Genomic DNA, 21,538 nt, shown 5'->3' on the forward strand with positions numbered 1-21,538 from the left:
GAGAAATCACCCCCCGGGGGGATGGTCACGCTGCAATCCCTTCTCCTCCATTCTCCTCTTGGGATCTTGGGCACACATGCACATGTGCCCGACTTGAGTTTTAAGCCACCGGGTCCGGGACACAAACCGCAGTCAACTACGTGGGAGTCCAGCGACATAGCCATTACGCTAACTGCTGGTTCCCCAGAAATAATTTCTTGATAGAAATGCTGCAAGTTCAATAAAATCAAAGTAACTCATTCTCTTTGGTATCTGATCTTAAAAGTTGGTATTTTAAAAATCCACTTTGCTGGTTATTTATTTTGGAATAAAACATATAGATATGGTAAAAAAACAGGCCAACCCCCCATCCCCTGCCCATCACCACTAATAATAAACCGAGCTCTGCACACAATCCAAACCATTTCTCTTCCAGGTATTTTCAGGGTGTTCTGTTCTACCATGCACCACTTCACCAGAGGCATGAATCAGATCTATGAGGTCAACAGCTGCGGCAACACGGACCCCTCTGAGCAGCCATACGGGATGATAAGAACCTTTTACATCGCTGCTGAAGAGGTAGAATGGGATTATGCCCCTAACAAAAACTGGGAGTTCGAAAAGCAGCACTTGGACGCTGGAGGGGAAAGGTACCACAGGCGAAGCCGCCAAGTCTCTTCGGTGGGAGTGCGCATGCTCTGTAGGCGTTTATCGAATATGGAAACCTAACAAGCCCTGGTTTTGTTCACACAGTTCCAACAGACAGAGATGGCTACTTAGGTGCACAGAAGGTTAGGGAAGCTGCCCATCTTCAAAGTTATTAATTGCTACCTCCCTAGCAGGGGCTGTCCTACTGTGTGGTTGTTGCATGGACGGATGTGTCTTTGAGAGAGACAAGAAGAGTGGGATTGGGAAGACAAAAGGAGGCAGAGGGTGTATCCATTCAGGTGGAGAGGATGGATGCCTCTAGAATGAGGACCACAGGAAGGGGTACCGGACATGAGCTATCAGGGGCATGTCATCCAGGTGGGAGTAACCAAAGAGGGATAGGAGGCCATTGCCTTGGGAGAGACTGCCAAGGTGGTACAGGAAGAGCAGGTCTCTCTATTAGGCCCTGTACCCAGAACGTCTGCACAGTTGACAGATTCTCAAAATTGCCTTCGGACAGTGCGTTGCTGAAGAATAGCAATGCTTAAGCCATGAGTGGACTTGGGAGAATTGGTCCCCTACCCAAGTCAGACATTCCAGCAACCGAGACCCCAGGTGCTCTGGGCTAGAGCTAAACGAGGAAGAAGCCAGGTCCAGATTACGGTCCTCCCTCCCAAAGTCAGCACTCTCAGCTTCACAGGAGCCAGTGGCGTGGGCATTATTGTCCTGTGAGCAGATGAGGGGACTGGGTATAAAGAGTTCAATTGTCCAACTAGTCTTTGACATTGAGCACAGACCTCGTGAACAACAGGTCTGTATTTTCTCCTGTGTTCCGTGTTGTCTCTCAGGTCCTAGGTCCTGCCTAATTATTACAACTTACCCCCAACCCCTCCTCACCATACTCTCCTACCACCACCTATGAATCCTCTATGTGACTCACACACACACACCCCTACCTCTCCATGCTAATCTTAACACATTTGCTTCTTCTGTGACTTACAGACCTTCGTGTTGAGGATTCATATTCCCAGAAAAGAGAGTATGACAGTGCCACCTTATGGATAAATAAAAAATAAAAAGCAAAATGACTTCCCATTTTTCAAAGATTTGCCTCAAGGACAGGAGGATTTGAAATCCATTCAATTATTCAACTAACCTATTTGTTAAGACCCCCCACTCTTGTACAAAACTAGTGCAGCCAGTACCAGTTGAAGACTGAGCTGGTGCAGTGGAAAATGAGATGATTAATAGTTGGACCTTTTCTAAAATGATTATTTCATTAAGAGGCTGCCATAACTAGAGAAATAATGGTATAATAATTTTCTCATTTGTGCAGTCTTAGTCCATGAACCTGTAAGAAATATAACTTTCATTATTTTCTTACAACTCATTTTAACTTGTTTTAAGCTCCCATCTCCCTGGCTGGCAGGAAGTCCTAATTTTAGTTTTCCAGGACTCCCTCCCAGGTGACATAGAGAGGTAGAGGTTGCTGGTAGACAGGGGAATAAAGCACCTTAGTTGCATCCTTCTCTTGCCCCTTTGGTTATTGCTCATAAATAAGTAAGAGCAAAGTGAGATAAGGACATGTTCACATGTTCAAAGTACACCAAATTCTATAGATAAAAGCTCAGGACAGAAGTAAAATAACAAGTCCTCCCACTGGCACATCTGGGCACCTCTGAAGAGAGAAGCCTCAGGAAAAAGGCCCTGTCTGCACCCTAGTTTCTATGCCTCTGCCCTTTTCTCCAAGGTTATAGTGGATCGCTTCTCAGTACAAGTTCTTCCTGAGACAGCCTTTGTTCTGGTTAGCCTGGGCCTTGTGTCACCTCAAGACCTGGAAGGTTTTCTGTGGGGCTTCCTAAGAATATTTAGGGAAGGTGTCAGGATCTGGGGGGGTGGGTAGAGAATAAAAAAGAACAAGACCCTGGCACAATGCCAGGGGGAACTTTGCATAGTAGGAGAGAATTTAAAAACTGAATTTAAGCTGCTAGAAAAAAATTAAGTTGTATTTCCAGTACTCTTGATGAAAACTGAAATTAAGCTGCTACAGAAAAATTAAGTTGTATTTCTAGTACTCTTGAGCTGTTTCTAGACTGAAATGTGTATTAATCACTCTGGGATTTTCCATAGTAACCTCCACCTATGGAGCAGGCATTATGCTAGGGTTGTACGAATCTTACCTGATATGACCCTCGCAACACACTTGACCCATTCCATCAGTTTTTGCTGATTTTGTGAAATGTCCCCGCAAGGTGATGAGAAAGCAAGTATGTACATAGTGCTTTATGTGTGCCTGACACCGTATTTTACAGAAATTGACTCATATAACCATCGCACCGATTCCATGGGGTAGGTGCATCATTATCACCCCATTTTGTAAAGGAGGAAAACTAGAAAGCAGTAAAGCATGGCTCCAGGGTCTACTGGTCACCACCACATGCATTACTGGGACTCCTGGAAAATAAAGGCTGAAAAAAAGATCTCTTTCCTTGGAAGGCATACAGTCTAGGATGGGACGTATATAGGCATTTGTAAAATACTATTATATGCTAGGCATTGTGCAAAGTGCTGATGAAACAGTGCAGAGAATGATCGACAAGCCCTCTCCCTCTCAGAGTTTATAGTCCACAGGAAAATGTTAGAAGAAGCATATGGGGCTGGCCGCAGTGATGCAGCAATAACTCAGTGCTCTGCAGTGCTGGGCCACGTAGGAAGGTCTCAGCTTCACGTCCTAAAATCTCTCTGACAACACCAGGTGTTCTGGTGCGTGCCTGTGATCCTGGCTGGCTGATGCTGGGGGGATAGGGGAAAGGATTGTAATGTAAGGACTCTGTTGGGAGTGTCTGTATCTCTCTCTTATGTGGGAGAAATAAATAAGCTTAACAAAATTAATAGTGGGGCCAGCAAGTGGCATGGTTGTTAAGGTGCTGGACTCCCCACATGGCCAACTGTGGTTTGAGTCCCAGACCTGGTGGCTTGCTTTATCACTTTACCTCTCTCTTTCTCTCTCTCTCTGGTCAAATTAAATAATGATAACAATAAAAAAAAAACCTTTAAAAATTAACAGTATAGAAGAAGCATATGAAGTTAAGCAATCTGAGAGGGAAAGTGTGGAATGTGAGGGAGCTCATGACAGAAGCCCCATCTTGGGCAAAGCTGGGAGAGTAGGTGGTCAGAGAAAGTTTTCAGGAGGAAGTTGTCTTTGAGCTGGAAAGTAGAGTAGGTCAGTTTCTTAGCAGAGGGAACAATATGTATAAAATCCAGGAGGCGAATGAGGGTGAGTACCTCATGTCCAAGAGAATGATTGATTAGAATGACCGGGTGTGGGTACATGGGAGCTAGTCATGGGAAAGGAGGCTCGGGAGGTGGCAAAGGGGCCTGAGAGCCAAACTGAAGAGTTCAGCAGTGGGAAGCCCTGAAAAGGAGCAACCTGGACAAAGGTAACGAGTAGGGTCACTCTGCCGACCGTGTAGAGAGCAGCATGAAGGAGAAGGATGAACAATTCCAGTTCGCACAGGGCAGCCATCCTGGTGGTTTAGATTAGAATGCAGCTGCTAAGGCAGGAACATGGAAAGATGTGAGACTCACTGTGTTTTGGAAGAGAAGTGATAGATTTGTATCTATCTTTCGTGATGATCTACTCTGGTGATAGATTAAACATACATGTACACGTGCAGCTGTTCTTATTATTTGCAGATTCTGCATTTGCAAGTTAGCCTACTTGCTCAAATTTGTGAGGCCATGATCAACTCTCATGGTGCTTTTGTGGGCATTTACAGAGAGGTGCGGGAGGGCGAGCAGTTTGAACTGCCTAACGCACACTTTCTTGGCCGAGGTCGAATAAGATGTGCCTCTGCCTCCTTGTTCAGCGTTCATCCTGTACGCCAGTGTCTTTCTGGTCTCTCTAGTGCCATGGCGTTTGCATTTTGTGCTCTTCGTTGGTGATCTTGCTGTTCGAAATGGCCCCCAAGTGTAGTGGTGAAGTGCCATTAGTGTTCCCAAGCCCAAGAAGGCTGTGGCTGTGATGCGTCTTTTGGAGAAGATCCGTGCCTTAGAGAAGCTTCATTCAGGCATGACTCAGTGCTGTAGGCTGTATGTTCCATATTAATTTATCACCAATCTGAGGGCGCTTCAGGAAGTTTGCAAAAAAAGCAAATTAAAATTTGAGTTTATAGGGAGCCAGCAGGTGGCATAGTGGTTATGTTGTTGGACTTCCACATGACCAGCTGGGGTTCGAGTCCCGGAACTGGTAGCTTGAGACTCACACTGGGTGCATGTGCATATGTGCCCACAATCCCAGGGGGAGAATGGAGAAGGGACTGTGGCATGGCATCCCCTCTGGGGGGGGGGTGATTTCTCACTTTCTCCTCTCACTGTCTCTGTCTCTTTCCAGTAAACGCACAAGCCTTAAAGCAAAAACTTCTTTAAAAAAAAATTGAGTTTATTGGGGTCAGCAGGTGGCATGGTGGTTAGATGCTGGATCCCACATGGCCAATTGTGCAGTTCAAGTCTTAGACCTGGTGGACTAAAAAATATGCTGGGTTGGGGCCAGCAGGTGGCATTGTAGTTAAGGCTCTGGCCTCCCACAGTTTAAGTCCTGTGGCTTGCTTTCTCTCTCTCTCTCTTTCATCAAATTAAAAAATATATAACAAAGTTATAATTTTATTTATAATAATCATAATAAAATAAATAAATAAAATTAAACACATAATTCTTTTTTAAAAATACAACACGAATCCAATTTTATTCATTTACTTTTCATTATATTAAATCCTTGAGGGGTGCAGCATCGCACGGATTCTGCATCCAAACACCTGAGCTGGAAGCTTGCTTCAAAATTTGACTTGAACCATGCCACTATTTCCATGGGTATGGGTAACCTTTCCCCACATTACTCTGGTTTTATTTGGTTTGCCACCAGGAGTCACTGTGTTGTTTTTTGGCTTTGTAAACATAAGCACACCTCTTGCCTAAATAGAATTCCATTTCATCTCGTGCATAAACACCTTCAATTTTAAGAAGCGCTGTGTGCTCCCTTTGGTTCCTGAGACCCCGCTTATAGCCAGCAAAAATGGCCTTGGACCACAGCCTTCCAGACATAGCTGCAGTTTAGAAGTCCTGTTCCCAGCAGGCCTCCACAGGCTCCAAGGTGGCGGAGAGAGCACCGTCATTAATTTTTTGGAGAGATTTTTGCTATAGGGCGCGTGCGCTCACCAGAAAGACAGAGAGAGACAGAGAGACAGAAAGCGAGAAATCACCCCCCAGGGGGGATGGCCACGCCACAATCCCTTCTCCTCCTTTAAAGAAAAATACACTGGGTGCATGTGCATGTGTGCCCAAAAGCCCATAAGGAGAAAGGAGAAGGAATTGTGTGGTCACCCTGGGGGATCATTTCCCACTTTCCCTCTCTCTGTCCCTCTGTGGCAAGCGTACACACCCTGTGTGTAAAAACAAAAGAAAACAAAACAAACACCTAGGTTTATTTTGGTGCAAAAAATTATATTTCAAGTAAATAAATAACTAGATTTATTTCCATAGGGTTGAGGGGGACCCCTAACAGGGTCTTCACACCATGACCCACCCTCAGCTGGCTGGGATCTTGAGCATGCACACATGCCGAGTGTGCTCGGGCGGTCCTGGCAGCAGGCCCAGTACCTGCCGCATGCGGGTCCAGGCCAGGCCCATCACCACTGTCTCACCACCTGGCCTCACAACTAATTTTGTAGTTCATGTGGCATTTATTCAGAATATGCATTTTCTAAGAACACTTTGAAGGTGCCTCAAATATCTGTACATGTATGGATATGTACATATATAAGCTACATGACATATATGTGAAATACATGCATTTCAGATTTAGAGACTTAATGTTAATTTCTTTCATGAGAGACAGAGATGGGGAGCTAGAGAGAGAGAGACAGAGGTGCCCTTAATCATCTTGTCATGCCAGGATTCCCTTCCCCCAGCCCTCCAGGAGTCCAGATTTTAGACGCATGTGCCCAGGGTGTTTCGGGTCAGCCATGTGGCTTCCAGCCTGCAGAACGGCACGCTGCTGTCTGAGCCACCGAGGCTGGCCGGTCTCTCGTATACATTAGATAAGGCGCCTTTTAACAGGAACACCCATAAAGCAAAGTTATATATTGACCTGCTGATGAAAATAATGTGACCAGAGGTTTGCAGGACTCTAACCTTCTCTTTCTCCCAGGAACAAGGTTTCAGTATTTGCTAATTCAGTGTATATGACAACTTTCTGGAGCATAACTACGGTGAATAGCATTGGTATACATTGGTGTATGTATCTGTGTATGGGGATGTACAGTTCACAACCAATGACAACTTTCTGGAGCATAACGACGGTGAATAGCATTGGTATACATTGGTGTACATATCTGTGTATGGGGATGTACAGTTCACAACCTGTAGGCCTTCTTTAAATCTTTCAGAACAGAAAAACATAACAAGAGTCAGAATAATACATACAAAATTTGGAGGAATTCGAAGCAGCAAAGGGCAGGTGTATGTGTGTGTGATCACATATATGCATGTGTGTGAGGTTAGTTAATCCCAAGAGGAAGAGAAGAACCTCAAAGGGCCCTTAAAAGTCCCTCAGGTTGACCCCGTCCAGCACTCAGCAGGAGTTCAGAGTGACCGTTTCCACAGGTGGCCACGGGCCAGTGCTGGGCTGCTCATGTCAGAACCCAAGGAGCTTTTAAATGCAGACCCCGGTCCCACTCCTAGTGCAGCGCAGAAGGCCAGCTTCCTGGGGAAGGCATGATTGTGGCCAGGCTTGGGGAGCATTACTCGGCGGCACTCCCAAAGCACTCAGACTTGTTCTGCTTTCTGACAACTTTCAATTCTGATGCTTCTGATTTGCAGACATGGCGATATATTTATGAACCACACTGAAAACTGGATCGGCTCTCAGTACAAGAAGGTGGTTTACAGGGAATACACCGACGGAGAATTTGTGGAGATCAAAGCCCGACCGCCACGAGAGGAGCATTTAGCGCTGCTAGGTATGGCACAGGTTTCAGCCGTGCACCATCCACCCCAAGTGTGCACGCACACACACACAAACACACACACACTCACACACATGGACACACATGTACTATTGGACTTGTGTCCATGAAGGGGCAGAAGGACCAGAGCAGCTCGGCCACATTCCCACACTCCTCCACAGCCTCTTCCAGCCCTCCCATTATAAGGGAGCATGCTGGGTGCTCAGCTCAGTAAACAATGGTCGTAATCAGACTCCCAGATAACACACAGCAGGAACCCGGACGTCAGGGCAGTCTAACCGACATCTGACATCCTGAAGCTCTTTCCTCACCCCTCTGCTGAGCCAGGAAATTCCTTTTTTAAGTTTATGTATTTGTTATTTTTCATGAGCGAGAGCCAGAAAAAGACAGACAGCCCCTTCAACAAGGTCTTGATGCTGTTCCCTATCCCCTCATCAGTCAGCCTGGTCATGGGCACGAGCGTGCCCAGATACTCAGGGATGTCTGGACACAACCCGGGATATTCCCCGAAGCCCTGCTTTCCTGCTGCACCACCATCTGGCTCCCAGAGCCAAGCCAGTTTCACTTGGAACAACTTGATATCTCAGAACAGCAGGGAGCGTGTTCCCCTCACCACTTCAAGGTCTGGGTAATGCACAGTGCCGATCAACACATCACAGACGTAGTCCTGGCAAAGAGGAGCCTGATGTGAGCTGGGTGCGAGGGTGACAGGTCTGGCGCTAGTGCAGGAGGCCCTGACTACGGCCTTCCTAGCCCCGACTGGGCCCGCCTGAGCTTCGAGGCTGGCTGATGCTCAGGCCGCCCGACCTGGTGGTCACATGAGCTCTCCCGCCTTTCCTTCCCCACTCCCCACCCGAGAGTCACCAACCTGACCTCACCTTGACGACAAGACCATGAGGCAGAGGGCTAACTTAGAGGACTTTGGGACATCTCTTTCTGCTTTTAAATGCACAGCTTTCTTCACTAAGCAGTAGGGCTTTACACAGTGCTTTCCTCAATACTGAAGTCAGGCACAGGCTCCTAAGTGTTCTCTCCACTCTCTCCCACACCTGCATGTCTACGAATATTGACAAGTGAGCTTGTCGCCACCGGAATGGGTCAGCCCTGAGAGGACAGCTCACTCTTCGGAGATTTGCATGTTGGCAGAGCTTGGGAGACACAATGCTGGTCCTCCTGAGAGGGTTAGGTTGTACCCCTGAAGGATCATGGCTTGATTCTGCTCAGTAAAATGACACAGATAAATGACTTCATCAGAGACAGGCCCAGAAGCACTTTAACCAGGGCGTGGGGCCCATCCGCTTGTTTTCTACAGTTTAGGGACAGGTCCAGGCTTCTGAGATTGCTCCAAGGGCCCCTGGGCAGGCACACCTCTGTTCATTTAGGTTTTCCATGACACGTCACACTGTACATCAGAAGGCAGGTGCTTGGTTGCTTGTGCGTGCTTGTACAGCAAGGTGTGTGTATTTAATGGGCGTAGAAATGATTATTTCAATATATGCAGACACATGCACCAATCTGTAACTGTGGCTGATTTACTGTTTGACAATATACATAGGCCTCTCCCTTCTACAATTGTCATTTTTTTAAAAAAGAGTGCTTTTTAAAAATGTACTGATTCACACTAAATCTTTTCTTCCAAAGATAGTAATAGTCCAAAAAAATTTTAGATTTATGTATACCTTTTGGAGACTTTCTCAAAAAAGCAATTAAAATAACACCTTAAATCCATCGGTCAGACCACCGATGGTAAAGCATGCTTGCCACATGCTCTTCTCAGCAGCTGTGGGCTTATCTTTGGCACTTGGGCTGGTTGCTTCCAAGGCGGTGTTCCCTAGAGAAGCTGAGAGCTTGCCTCCTCACAGTATCTGAGCAGAGAAACAGTGTTACATGGTACTATCAAACCACTGATTGATCATAAATCAATACAGGAATGTATCCGGGTACTGAGAAACAATGTTCTATGTGCATTGTCTAACCACCAATTCTATCTTAAATCAGGGCTAAATGTATCTGAGTGCTGAGAAACAAGTTACACATGTACTCTGTACTGACTAAATCATAAATCTATACATGAATGTATCCAGTACTGAGAAACAATGTTATGTGTGCATTGTCAAACCTCTGATTCTATCTTAAATCAGGGCTAAATGTATCTGAGTGCTGAGAAACAAGTTACACATGTACTCTGTACTGACTAAATCATAAATCTATACATGAATGTATCCAGTACTGAGAACCAATGTTATGTGTGCATTGTCAAACCACTGATTCTATCTTAAATCAGGGCTAAGTGTATCTGAGTACTGAGGAACAATGCTACACATGTCTTCTCTAACTACTAATTGGACATAAATCAACACATGAATGTATCCAAGTACTAAAAAATAATGTTAACCGTGCATTTGCCTAACCATGCATTTGCTGAACCACTGACTCAATCATGGATCAATACATAAATGGATTTAGTTCACTTTTATTTTTCAAGCACTTTTATACATATTATTTTATTGGATCCTCAGTATTTTTCTGTCCATTTACCAGCTCATGAGCAAGTTCAGGCTTCCTAAGGGTGAGGCACAGGGAGATTCCAACTCCAAGTTACCACCGATAGGGATACAGCGGTCCCTGGAGGTTATTTCTCAGCAATAGGAAAACATTAAGCGATTGTGGAGTGCTTGCTGTGTCTCAGTGCACTAAGATAAGCACTCTGTATATTTTATTGAATCCCTACTATCACCCTGTGAGAAACATATTACTATACCCATTTTGCAGATGAGGAAGTTGAGACTCAGGCAGATTATGTGGCTTAGCCAAGCCCCCTCTAATAAGGAGACGGCAAGAGTCAAACCCACTTGGTCCCAGTGCCAAACACTACATGGTGCTTAACACAATAGTACTCAGTATTGCCCTGTAAAGGAAGCACACTAATGAAGAACTTAATCTTTATATGGCTAAAGGCTACCTATGTTTAAACCATATCAGTGTTTAAAGAGCAGCAGTGATGCACACAGGCCTGTGTTTTGATTTTAGGCCCAATGATTCATGCTGAGGTAGGCGACTCCGTCCTGATCATATTTAAGAACAAAGCCACGCGGCCCTACTCCATCTCGGCCCACGGTGTGGAGGCCATGGACAGTGGGAAGCAGCTCCAAGCGCTCATCACAGAGCCAGGCAAGTAACGGCAGGCATTCGCTCCACCCCGATGAGGACACCAGCGGCGACTCCTCTCTGAGCTCTGAGGGAACAGAGAGAGATCATCTTAATGCGAATGTATTTCGGCCAACGTCTGGTCACCCCTAGTAATGAGATCACCATTCGTTCAGAGTTTATGAAGTTCCTGGGGCTCCATTAGGGACCTCAAGGACTAGTAAGAAATAATAATGGGTAACAAGGATTGGTTACTGCCCTGTGTCAGGCACTATGCCTCGGAACTCTGGACGTATTAATCATAGTTTACAGGAATTCCTGGTGTGACGTTTCTAGTGTTCCTGCCATATCCCACTCTGGTTCTGATGCTTGTCCAGTCTCTTCATAATGTATTTCTTAAAAAGAATTATTCATTTAACTTTTAAATTATTATTATTATTATTATTTAATTTGACCAGAGAGAAAGACAGGAGAGGGAGGGGGGAAAGTGAGAAAGCAAGCTGACGGTCCAAGACTCAACTGTAGTTGGCCACGTGGGAATCCAGCATCCCAACCACCATGCCACCGCTGGCCTCGGAATTTTTTTTGAGAGGTTTTAGCCTTAGACAGAGAGAGACAGTGAGAGGCAAAGTAAGAAATCACCCCCCACAGGGGATGACCACGCTGCAATCCCTTTGTCTCCATTCTCCTCTTGGACCTTGGGCACACATGCACATGCACCTGGTGTGATTTGGAAGCCACTGGGTCCAGTATTCAAACCGTGGTCGTCCATGTGGGAGTCCAGTGACAAAAGTGGTAGGCCATCTACGGTCCCAGAGTGGGAAAGCGAGCGAGCAAGGGCAGCCCTCACCATGTTCTTCATTCTCCACTCCTTTATCCTGTCAGGATTTCAGGCATGCACGTGCTCCCAGCATGATTTTCACACCACTCAGGACTGAAACTGTGACCAGCCATGTGAGGTCTGGTTCCCTGTGCTCAGCACTTAACTGCTGTACTAAGGGGCTAATCCCAGGGTATTCTCTTGTTTTGTTTTGCTATAGGGTGCGTGTATTCACCAGAGAGAGACAGAGGACAGAGAGAGGAAGTGAGAAATCATGTCCCCGTCTCCAGGGAGGGATGGCTATACCACAATCTGTCTTCTCTACGCTTCTCCTGGAATTTTGGGCACACACATGCGCCCTACATGATTTTCATGTCTCTTGGTCTGGGACTTGAACTGTGGTGTTGACTGTATAGGATCCAGCTGCCTTAACTGCCATGCCAACTACTGGCCATGGGGCACCTTCTTTATACTCACTGGTGAGCTTGCTGCTGGGGTAGACAGTGAATTGCTACACCTTTAGTAAACACCATACCTGTCACCACTAGCTTTGAAGACACTAAATATTAAATAATAGTGTTTGTCCTGCAATTAACAGGCTTAGGGCCTCTAATGAAACATAATGCAAACTAGACCTAAAGTTGTGTTGTATCTATTGATTTATTAGCAAAAATGGAGTGAAGCTACATGTAAGGAAGGATGATTTTTGTTTTGTTTTGTGGAGCATGTATTCAACTGTGGGTTTCCTGTTCTGATGGGATAGAGTTGAGACAGAGTTCAAAAGGAGATGATTTAAACATGACTTCTATTTGAGGCATTTACAAAATAATTATTCTGCTCATTCATATGAGTATATTGATGCCTCCTCTGTGTAAGGCTCTGGGTCAGCCACAGGGGGAGTGCATAGACATGGCGCCTGCCCATAGGGAGCTCACATATGCGTTATCAGTCTACATAAAAATGAACATGCATGGGGCTGGTAGGTAGGTAGTGCAGTGGTTAAGGTGCTGGACTCTCTCATGGCCAACTGAAGTTCAAGTCCTGGACCTGGTGGTTTGTTTTCTTACTTTCCCTTTCTCTCTCTCTGTCTCTCTCTGGTCAAATTAAAACCTACTAATAATGATAACAAATAAAAAGGAATAATTCTTTTTTTTTTCCTTTTTTTTTTCCTTGAGAGGTTTTTGCTATAGAGTGTGTGCACTTGCCAGAAAGACAGAGAGAAACAGAGACAGAAAGTGAGAAATCACCACCCAGGGGAGATGGCCACGCCACAATCCCTTCTCCTCCATTCTCCTCTCGGGATCTGGGGCATGCACGCACATGCGCCCGGTGTGAGTTTTAAGCCACCAGGTCCGGGACGCGAACCGCTGTTGACTACATGGGAGTCCAGCGACATAGCCATTACGCTAACTGCTGGTCCCTAATAAACATTTCTTAATGATCATACATGGCTGCCTTCCACATGAGGCTCTACTACCTGGACTTAATTTGCTTATTTCATTTAATCCTCACGATGATCTGAAAAATAGGATGACTACACACTGCACAGGTAAGAAAATGAGGTCATCAACGAGTTAAGCAGCTGGTCAAATGTTAGGTAAGTAGCAAGTCAGGGGGTTGAGATTTGGAACTAGGGCTTTCTGATTCTCTCTGGTTCTAACTGGATCTCACCTGCCCATCTGAGAGGTTCTAACTGAACCTCACCTGCCCATTTGAGAAGGTTTCAAAGAATACAAGTGTCCAGATCCCAGACCCCAGATCCTGATTTCATGGGTCTGAGCAGCATGGGCATACAAAGATCCTTGGCGATTCCCAAGAGAGGCTGAGACTGAGACCCTCAATAACTACAGTGTGGTCAAGGCCAGCTCTCGGGAGGGAGATGGGAAGTCAGCAGAGGAGAACCAGCGAGGTAAAACACACACCCTGCTTCCTGAATACGCTCCAACTGGCAATAGAGAAAGACACACTGGAGGAAAGACTGGGCTCTGAAATGACAGATCTCCCATTTTGGAAGTGTGTAAATTAAGATGTGCATTTAATAAGACCGTTTCTAATGGAGGAATAATTCTTCCCGGGGATATACATCAACCAAAATATCTGTGGACCTGCTTACATTTCTTAAGGAAAATCATCCAGAACAGAGTAACACTAATAAGTTCTTTCCATATCTTCTGATTTGTTTCAGGAGAAATAAACACTTACAGGTGGGATATTCCTAAAAGATCCGGTCCGGGGCCCTCTGATCCCAACTGTATCCCGTGGGTTTACTATTCCACGGTCAACTTTGTGAAGGTAAGGCGGCGGGCGCAACGTACACTTAGAGTGACGTGCCGTAGTTGACAGCTGACGTCCTCGCCGCTCAGCTCGCCGTACGCGAAGGTGTGTCCTTAGAGCAGTGGCCTCAAACTGTGGCCAGCTCCAGCCACGGCCCTCTATTTCCAACACTCACTGTCTGCAACAGAGACGGCATGGGCACAATGTCAAAAAACTTCCATCTGGCATTTTACCAAAAAGAACAGTTTGCTGACTCTTAATTTCAACTGTGAGAAACAAAAACAAAATGCCATTGTTTCCATAACCAAATTTAGGACTTCTAAGGGAGTTAGAAGCAAAAGAGGATATTGTAGAAGATAACCATAAAAGTGTCTTAGAATACAATTTATTTATGGTTTTGGATGTGTGGCATCTATTACTTTTAAAGGTACCACCAGGGTGACCAAAGCTGTGGAAAAGAAAAACCCTCCACACACAGTAACTGAATCCACGAAACTGACTGTAAGTAGGCAGGCTTAGAAACGCGAGGCCAAGATTCAGTACTGAATTTGAGCCAAGAACATGTGTGTGAAACAACTATAGTCTTCAATTATATGTCATAAACTAAAGTCCAAACTAAAGCCATAGCTGATATAAAATGTAAACATTACCCATTATGTTTTAAAAAGTGAGGGATTGGGAACCAGCAGTTAGCATAATGGCTATGTCGCTGGACTCCCATGTAGTCGACCATGGTTCGAGTCCTGGACCCAGTAGCTTAAACTCACGCCGGGTGCGTGTGCGTGCGTGCCCAAGATCCCGAGAGGAGAATGGAGGAGAAGGGATTGCGGCTTGGCCATCCCCCCCGGGGAGTGATTTCTCGCTTTCTGTCTCCCTGTCTCTCTCTGTCTGGCGAGCGCACGCGCCCTATAGCAAAAACCTCTCCAAAAAAAAAAGTGAGAGATTATTTTAACCTTCCTCTTCGATATTAGATAGCTTATATTAATGTCCTTCAATTGCACTGGACAGTGATAGGATTATAAAAAAATAGATGTAGAGGTACTTGGAAAAAATACACTTGGGACCAACAGTTAGTGTAATGGCTATGTTGCTAGAACTCCCATGTAGTTGTCTGTGGTTTGAGTCCCGGACTCGGTGGCTTAAACTGCCGGGTGGGTGTGCGTGCGTGCCCAAGATCCCGAGAGCAGAATGGAGGAGAAGGGATGGCCATCCCCCCTGGGGGTGATTTCTCGCTTTCTGTCTCTCTGTCTCTCTGTCTTTCCAGTGAGTGCACGTGCCCTATAGCGAAAAACCTCTCCAAAAATAAAATACACTTTAAAATTCTAGAAGTATGAAATATCCACATTTGTGTGCTTATCCACTCATGCATCCTAACAAATATTTATTGAGCACTCATTGATGTGCAAATGACCCTACTAAAGACTCTGAGAGATACAGATATTCCTGTCTTTTTTTTTTTTTTTGAGAGGTTTTTGCTATAGGGCGCGTGTGCTCACCAGACAGATAGAGAGAGACAGAGAGACAGAAAGTGAGAAATCACTCCCCAGAGGGGATGGCCACGCCACAATCCCTTCTCCTCCATTCCCTTCTCGGGATCTTGGGCACACACGCACACACACCCGGCGTGAGTTTTAAGCCACCGGGTCCAGGACGCGAACCACGGTCGACTGTGTGGGAGTCCAGCGACATAGCCATTACGCTAACTGCTGGTCCCAATATTCCTGTCTTGAAGAAACTTATAACTTTGTGGAGAAAACAATATGTGCCCACACTTGTAACTATTGGATTGTCAGAAAAGTCATGACACATTTTTTGCATAGAAAAATATGCTATAACTTTTCGGATGACCCAGTAATACAACTCTGATTCTGGTACACAGATCTTATAAGAAAAACTAGGAAATGTGGGCTGTCCAAGGCAGTATGGGAAGTTTTAGAAAGAGAATCAAGGAAAAAAGAGCGTTGTGACCAATGTAGAAGAAAGGGAAGTAGAAGGCGTGTGTGGTAAATGTGGAGAGTCCCATTTGGCTTCATCAGGGATCCAAAGGCAAGCGACAGAGAGCCTGTGAGCACGTGCAAGGACTTAAAAACCATTGGGAGTTTTTACTTTATTCTGTAGGCCGAGAAAAATCACTGGGGGCTTTAGCTATGGTCGAGAGCAGATTAATCTGATGGTTGGAAACATGTTGACTGGACGTAGGGTAAGCCAGAGATCAGACAGGTACCAGTTTCTCTTCTTTTTTCTTCCTTCCTTCTTTTCATTCATTCATTCATTCATTCTTTCTTTCTTTCTTTCGTTTGTTTGTTTGTTTTAGTTTTTGCTACACTGTGCTTGTGCTTGTTCTCTCTGAGACACAGAGAGAAAGAGGAGAGTGAGAACCCCCCCTTTCCAAAGGAACAGCCATGCTGTAATCCCTTCTCCTCTGTTCTTTCCAAAGGAACAGCCGTGCTGTAATCCCTTCTCCTCTGTTCTCTTGGAATTTTAGGCATGTATGCACATACTCCCAGCATGATTTTCAAGCCACCGACTCTGGTACTTGAGCCGTGGTCAGCTATGTGGGAGTCCAGTGCCCTATCTACCATGGTACTTGCTGGTCCTGAGAGGTACCAATTTCTAGTCCATGGTTTAGCTCCTTTAAGAATAGAATACTATTATTTACTGGCTCCTCTAATTTGGCGTATTTTTCTTTCAGGATACATACAGTGGTTTGATGGGTCCTCTGATTACATGCCGGGAAGGAGTATTGAATGAAAAGGGAAGAAGGAGTGATGTCGATTATGAATTTGCACTCTTGTTCTTGGTGTTTAATGAGAACGAATCCTGGTATCTGGATGACAATATTAAGAAGTATCTCAATAAAGATCCACGCACCTTTAAGCACACTGATGATTTTGAGGAGAGCAACAGAATGCATGGTATAGCAGGGATTTAAAAAGGAGGCAGTTGTTGAATAAAGCTCAAAGATGTCCCTTAACTGCAGGAGGCCCCCAGCATCCCTCTCTGAGTCTTTCCTGCTTCCCAGGGACTCCTGGACTGAAGAAATCCTCTAAAACATTCTTTCAGCGTTAACTCGCCTAGCCATGGGTTGGCTGGTAGCAAAGTTATAAAGGCTTTGGACCAACTGTTAGGGGGTATCTGTCTCTGGTTGCTGGGGTCTCTTAACTTCAAAACTGTGCATTAATTATTTTTTTAAAAAACTATAATTCATTGCATAGAAAAACAGAAAATACATCCTGACTTTTCCAACAACCTAATGTTTCTGTAAGAATACATTGTAACTTCTGTTTGATCAAATTTGAAAGCTTGGCTTAATTGTCTGTGGAACAATGAAACACCAAATTTCTTTTAATATTATTTAATTTTTATATTCTGTAAGGCAGTTTTTTTTTATTTTTTTATTTTTTTATTTTTTTTTTTTTTGTGGGAGTGATGTATTTGAGTAGACACATTCAGACTCCCTCAAGTACAAAAAGATAGGCCTCACTCAAGGTCCCAAAGCTAGTTAATTGTTAATATAGATTAGAATACACAAGCTTTGGGGCCAGCAAGTGGCATGGTAGTTAAGGTACTGGACTCCCACATGGCCAACTGCGGTTCATGTCCCAGACCTGGTGGCTTGCTTTCTCTCACTCTCTCTCTCTCTCTCTCTCTCTCTGGGGAGCGCATGTGTCCTATAGCAAATTAAATAATAATAATAAATACTTTATTAAAAAAAGATATATTAGCTTGATTTCCAATTCAGCCAACCTTCCTCCTACCAATTTTCCTTTCCTCTCTCCAAAGCTTTGTAGTATATGCTCTATTTTTAATGACTGCAACTCATTTGGTGGTGCCATGATGCACAGAATAGGTTAGTAGAGGGCCAGCTCTGTGGCCTGGATAAAACAGCTGGACCCCACATGGCTGGCTGTGCCGTTCCAGTCCTGACTCTCAGGGATTAAGAAACACACTGGGCATGTGGGCTTAGAGGCCCCAAATCCCACCCCCCCCCCCGCAAAAGGGGAGAAATAAAGAATTGTGGCATGGCCATCCTGTACAAGGAGTGCCACCTTCTCTCTGTCTCTCTCCCCCTTTCTGCAAAGTCCATGCGCCCTCTGGCAATAAATACAGAGAGAAAGAGAAAAGTGGAGAAGTAAGAGTTATCATCATGCAAAGCCAGATCACCCTGGTCATCGTAGGGTTAGGAGTTCTGCATTTGTGTAGCTCTCCTGGGGATGCACCCAGGCTTAAATGAGTTCCCAGAAAGTGAAATATTTTTTAAAATTATAATCCATTTGATTTTGGTTTATATAAGCCCAATTCCTTGTGCCTTAATGCATTCACCTGTCGAATGGTATAAATCTGGCCAGCTCAACAATGAGCCAGTAATCTACTTTATAAAGAGAATATACTGAATAAATAAATAGCAAACAATACCACCCAAGATGCAGCTTTATAAAAATAAATAACCATTTCTCTCATTGAATAAAGATTTCCTGAGAATAAGAATTTGGGACCTAGAATAGTGTGAGTGTGAGTGAGAGTGTTACATGTTTACTAGGTAGATGAAAATATTCGTGAGTCCCATGTCTTGAAGCATTTCAAGATTAAGAATTGAGTGTCTTTTCGCTAACCATAGCTATTTTCTTCTCACCTTCTTAGCCATTAATGGAAAGATCTTTGGGAATCTTCATGGACTCATAATGAATGAAGATTCAATGACAAACTGGTATTTGTTAGGATTAGGGAGTGAAGTGGACATCCATACCATCCATTACCACGCCGAGAGCTTTCTTTTCAAAGTAAGTGTAAGGGAAATGCTTTGGGGAAGACTTCCGGAACAGACTCAGTATGTTTCCACTGGGAAATCAGAGTTGTTGGCAGTAAACCTCGTGAGCGTTGGCGCTTTATATAAGAGAATGGAACAGAACAGTGCAATCATACCTTTCCCCGGGTAGATATTTTAAAGTATGTATGTATATGTTACTGTGCTTGTGAAAAGCTCTCTGAGCCTCAGAGGCGAGTTCTCATAATTCCAAGGCCATCACTCTGCTCAGGCTGGACTGTGCTGCTGATATTGTTACAAACGATTTGTTCCTTTTCTTGATTCTTCCTGTTCGTTGTCTTTCTTTTTTGTGTGATTAGCTATCAGGATAGCTCTCTCCAGTGAAATAGATATTTTGAGCTCTGGTTTGAGCCCTTAAATTTTGTCGTGACTTTTCCCTTAGTGAGTGGGGCTGCCCCACGTGGGACTTTCTGGTCTCTGTCATGAAGCTGTGCCACGGGGGTGGTATTGGTTGTACAACAGAACCAGCTAGGACACTTAAAAATCACATGGCAAGGGCACAGGCAGGTGGTCTAATGGTTACATTGCTGGACTCACTTGGCTGACTGCAGTTTGAGTCCTGGACCTGGTGACTTGAAACTCACACCAGTCACATGTGCGTGTGTGGCCCAAATCCTGAGACTTCTCACTGTCTCTGTGTCTCTCACTGGTGGGTGCACACAACCTAAGAAAAAAACTCTTAAAAATTCAAAGAAAAACAGATATCAGGCCCCACCCTAGACCTGCTGATCAAAATCTCCAGAAATTGGGCCCAGATAGTCTGTCTGCTGTTCTCAGTGTCATGTACAAGGGAGAAGATAGAAAAGAATAATCACATCCGATCTGTGGGAGAAACTGTAATGGATCATTTTCTGGTTACACAGAAGTAAACAATAACTTTAATAAAACAACGAATATCCGCCCCCCTTTGTATATTTCAACATTGTTTAAGATATCAAGTATCAGGACCAGCAGTTAGCATAATGGCTATGTCGCTGGACTCCCAGGTAGTCGATCGCGGTTCAAGTCTCGGACCCGGTGGCTTAAACACATGCTAGGTGCGTGAGTGTGCGTGCCCAAGATCCTGAGATGAGAATGGAAGAGAAAGGACTGCGGTGTGGCCACCCCCCTGGGGGGTGATTTCTCGCTTTCTGCCTGTCTTTCTGGTGAGCGCACGCACCCAATAGGAAAAACCTCTCCAAAAGAAAAAAAAAAGATATCAAGTATCAACCTATGCTGTTTTATAAATGCCTATGATATTTTTCAGAATTTGACCTTTTCTGCCCACATTTAAAAGATTATATTAGAATGATAAAATGGAATAAAATTCATAAAATCATTAAAAGTGTATCTTTTTAAAAAGTAAATTAAAATGTACATTGCTTAAAATTTACCCTGTGTTTTCAACAGCTGCTTTGGTTGTGCTGTTAAAACCCAAACCAATAAAAATATAGAACACTTTGGTCGCCCTTTAAAATGTCCCCATGGCGCCATTTAGCATCGACCATTTTCTTGTGCTTAACACCTGGCAACCTCTGATTTGTTTTGTGGTTATAAATACCAGGAGGTGAGTTCACTGTGGGCCATCAGGGAAGCTGGTTACTACAAGGGTTTTTTGTTTTTTCTTATTTTTTAAAAAGAAATATTTTATTTAACTTTACCCATTTATTTATTTATTTTAATTTGACCAGAGAGAGGGAGGGGGGGAGAGAGAGAGAGAGAAAACCACCAGGTCTGGGACTTGAACCATGGTTGGCCATGTGGGAGTGCCCTTAACCACCATGCCATCTTCCAGCCCCTTGTTTTGTTTTTAAATTTTGCTATAGGGTACATGTGCTCGCTGGTGAGAGAGAGAGAAAGTGAAAAAGCATACCCCAGAGAGGATGAGCACACTGCAGTTTCTTCTCCATTCTCCTCTTGGGCTTTTTGGCACATGTGTCTGGTGTGTTTTACAAGCTGTCTGGCCCAGGACTCAAACAGTGCAATTGGTCATGTGGGATCCGACTGTTTTAACCACTATGCCGCTTAGCTGGGCCCACTATAAAAATTGCATCGATCTGCTCAAGGAAACAGCTTTAAGCTTCTTTGCTTTATGTCTGTCGTGTCTGTTTTCTTGTTTTTATTGATTCTCCCCTTTATCATTTCCTTCCTCCTGCTTACTGTGTTTTAAATCTTCCTTTTCTTTTTGCAATGCTGAGCAAAAAATTCCCACAAGCTGTATCCTTTGATCTTCGCAGATAGATAAATCTTACCGTGAAGATGTGTATGATCTGTTTCCTGGGACATTCCAAACCATCGAACTGTTCGCAGATCACCCAGGGACATGGCTGCTGCACTGTCACGTGTCTGACCACATCCATGCTGGCATGGAGACAACCTACACGGTCCTCCGGAACATAGGTACTGTAGTCATCCAGTGATGCTGCACACAGCAGGCCTTACTGCCCCTAAGGAGCTCAGAGTCAAGTCAGAGAGACATGTAACTGTGTCATTATGCTGGAAAATGACATGTGCCGTACGGGTTTGGTGGCAGCAGCAGGAGGGAACAGTCCGTAGCACCGGGGTATGAGCCAGGGTTTCCTGGAAGCCTGATGCTTGAGATGGCCCTTCACGGCTAGGCAGAACAGGTGGATGGGGCAGGGAGGCACACACTTCGGTAAGAAGAATCCTCACTGGTGAGATGAAATGACTCACACCAGGCAAAGACTCCCCTTCCGTTGTGTGGAAGTCAATCTACTTGTCTTCTCTGTTCAGACAACAGGGTTCCTTACTCCACGAAGTCTCCCGGAGCAGCGTCCCGCCCGGCCACGGTGCCCTCGCACGGTAATACCACCGTTCCTGTGA

The 21,538-nt window shown here is 44.8% G+C and overlaps 1 protein-coding gene across 1 annotated transcript in view; it reads left to right on the forward strand.

The window, feature by feature from the left end:
• HEPHL1 (hephaestin like 1) overlaps positions 1-21,538 on the forward strand; it is an 81,646-nt gene that overhangs the window by 59,507 nt on the left and 601 nt on the right. Inside the window, exons 12-19 of the mRNA XM_006162566.3 lie at positions 416-629; positions 7,504-7,643; positions 10,680-10,820; positions 13,802-13,908; positions 16,583-16,805; positions 18,532-18,671; positions 20,932-21,094; positions 21,449-21,517. Of these exons, the coding sequence (XP_006162628.1) occupies positions 416-629; positions 7,504-7,643; positions 10,680-10,820; positions 13,802-13,908; positions 16,583-16,805; positions 18,532-18,671; positions 20,932-21,094; positions 21,449-21,517 (1,197 nt within the window). The remainder of the gene's footprint in view (positions 1-415; positions 630-7,503; positions 7,644-10,679; positions 10,821-13,801; positions 13,909-16,582; positions 16,806-18,531; positions 18,672-20,931; positions 21,095-21,448; positions 21,518-21,538) is intronic.

This window comes from Tupaia chinensis, unplaced genomic scaffold, assembly GCF_000334495.1.
Source record: "Tupaia chinensis unplaced genomic scaffold, TupChi_1.0 Scaffold140218_1, whole genome shotgun sequence".
Taxonomy (NCBI): Eukaryota; Metazoa; Chordata; class Mammalia; order Scandentia; family Tupaiidae; genus Tupaia; species Tupaia belangeri.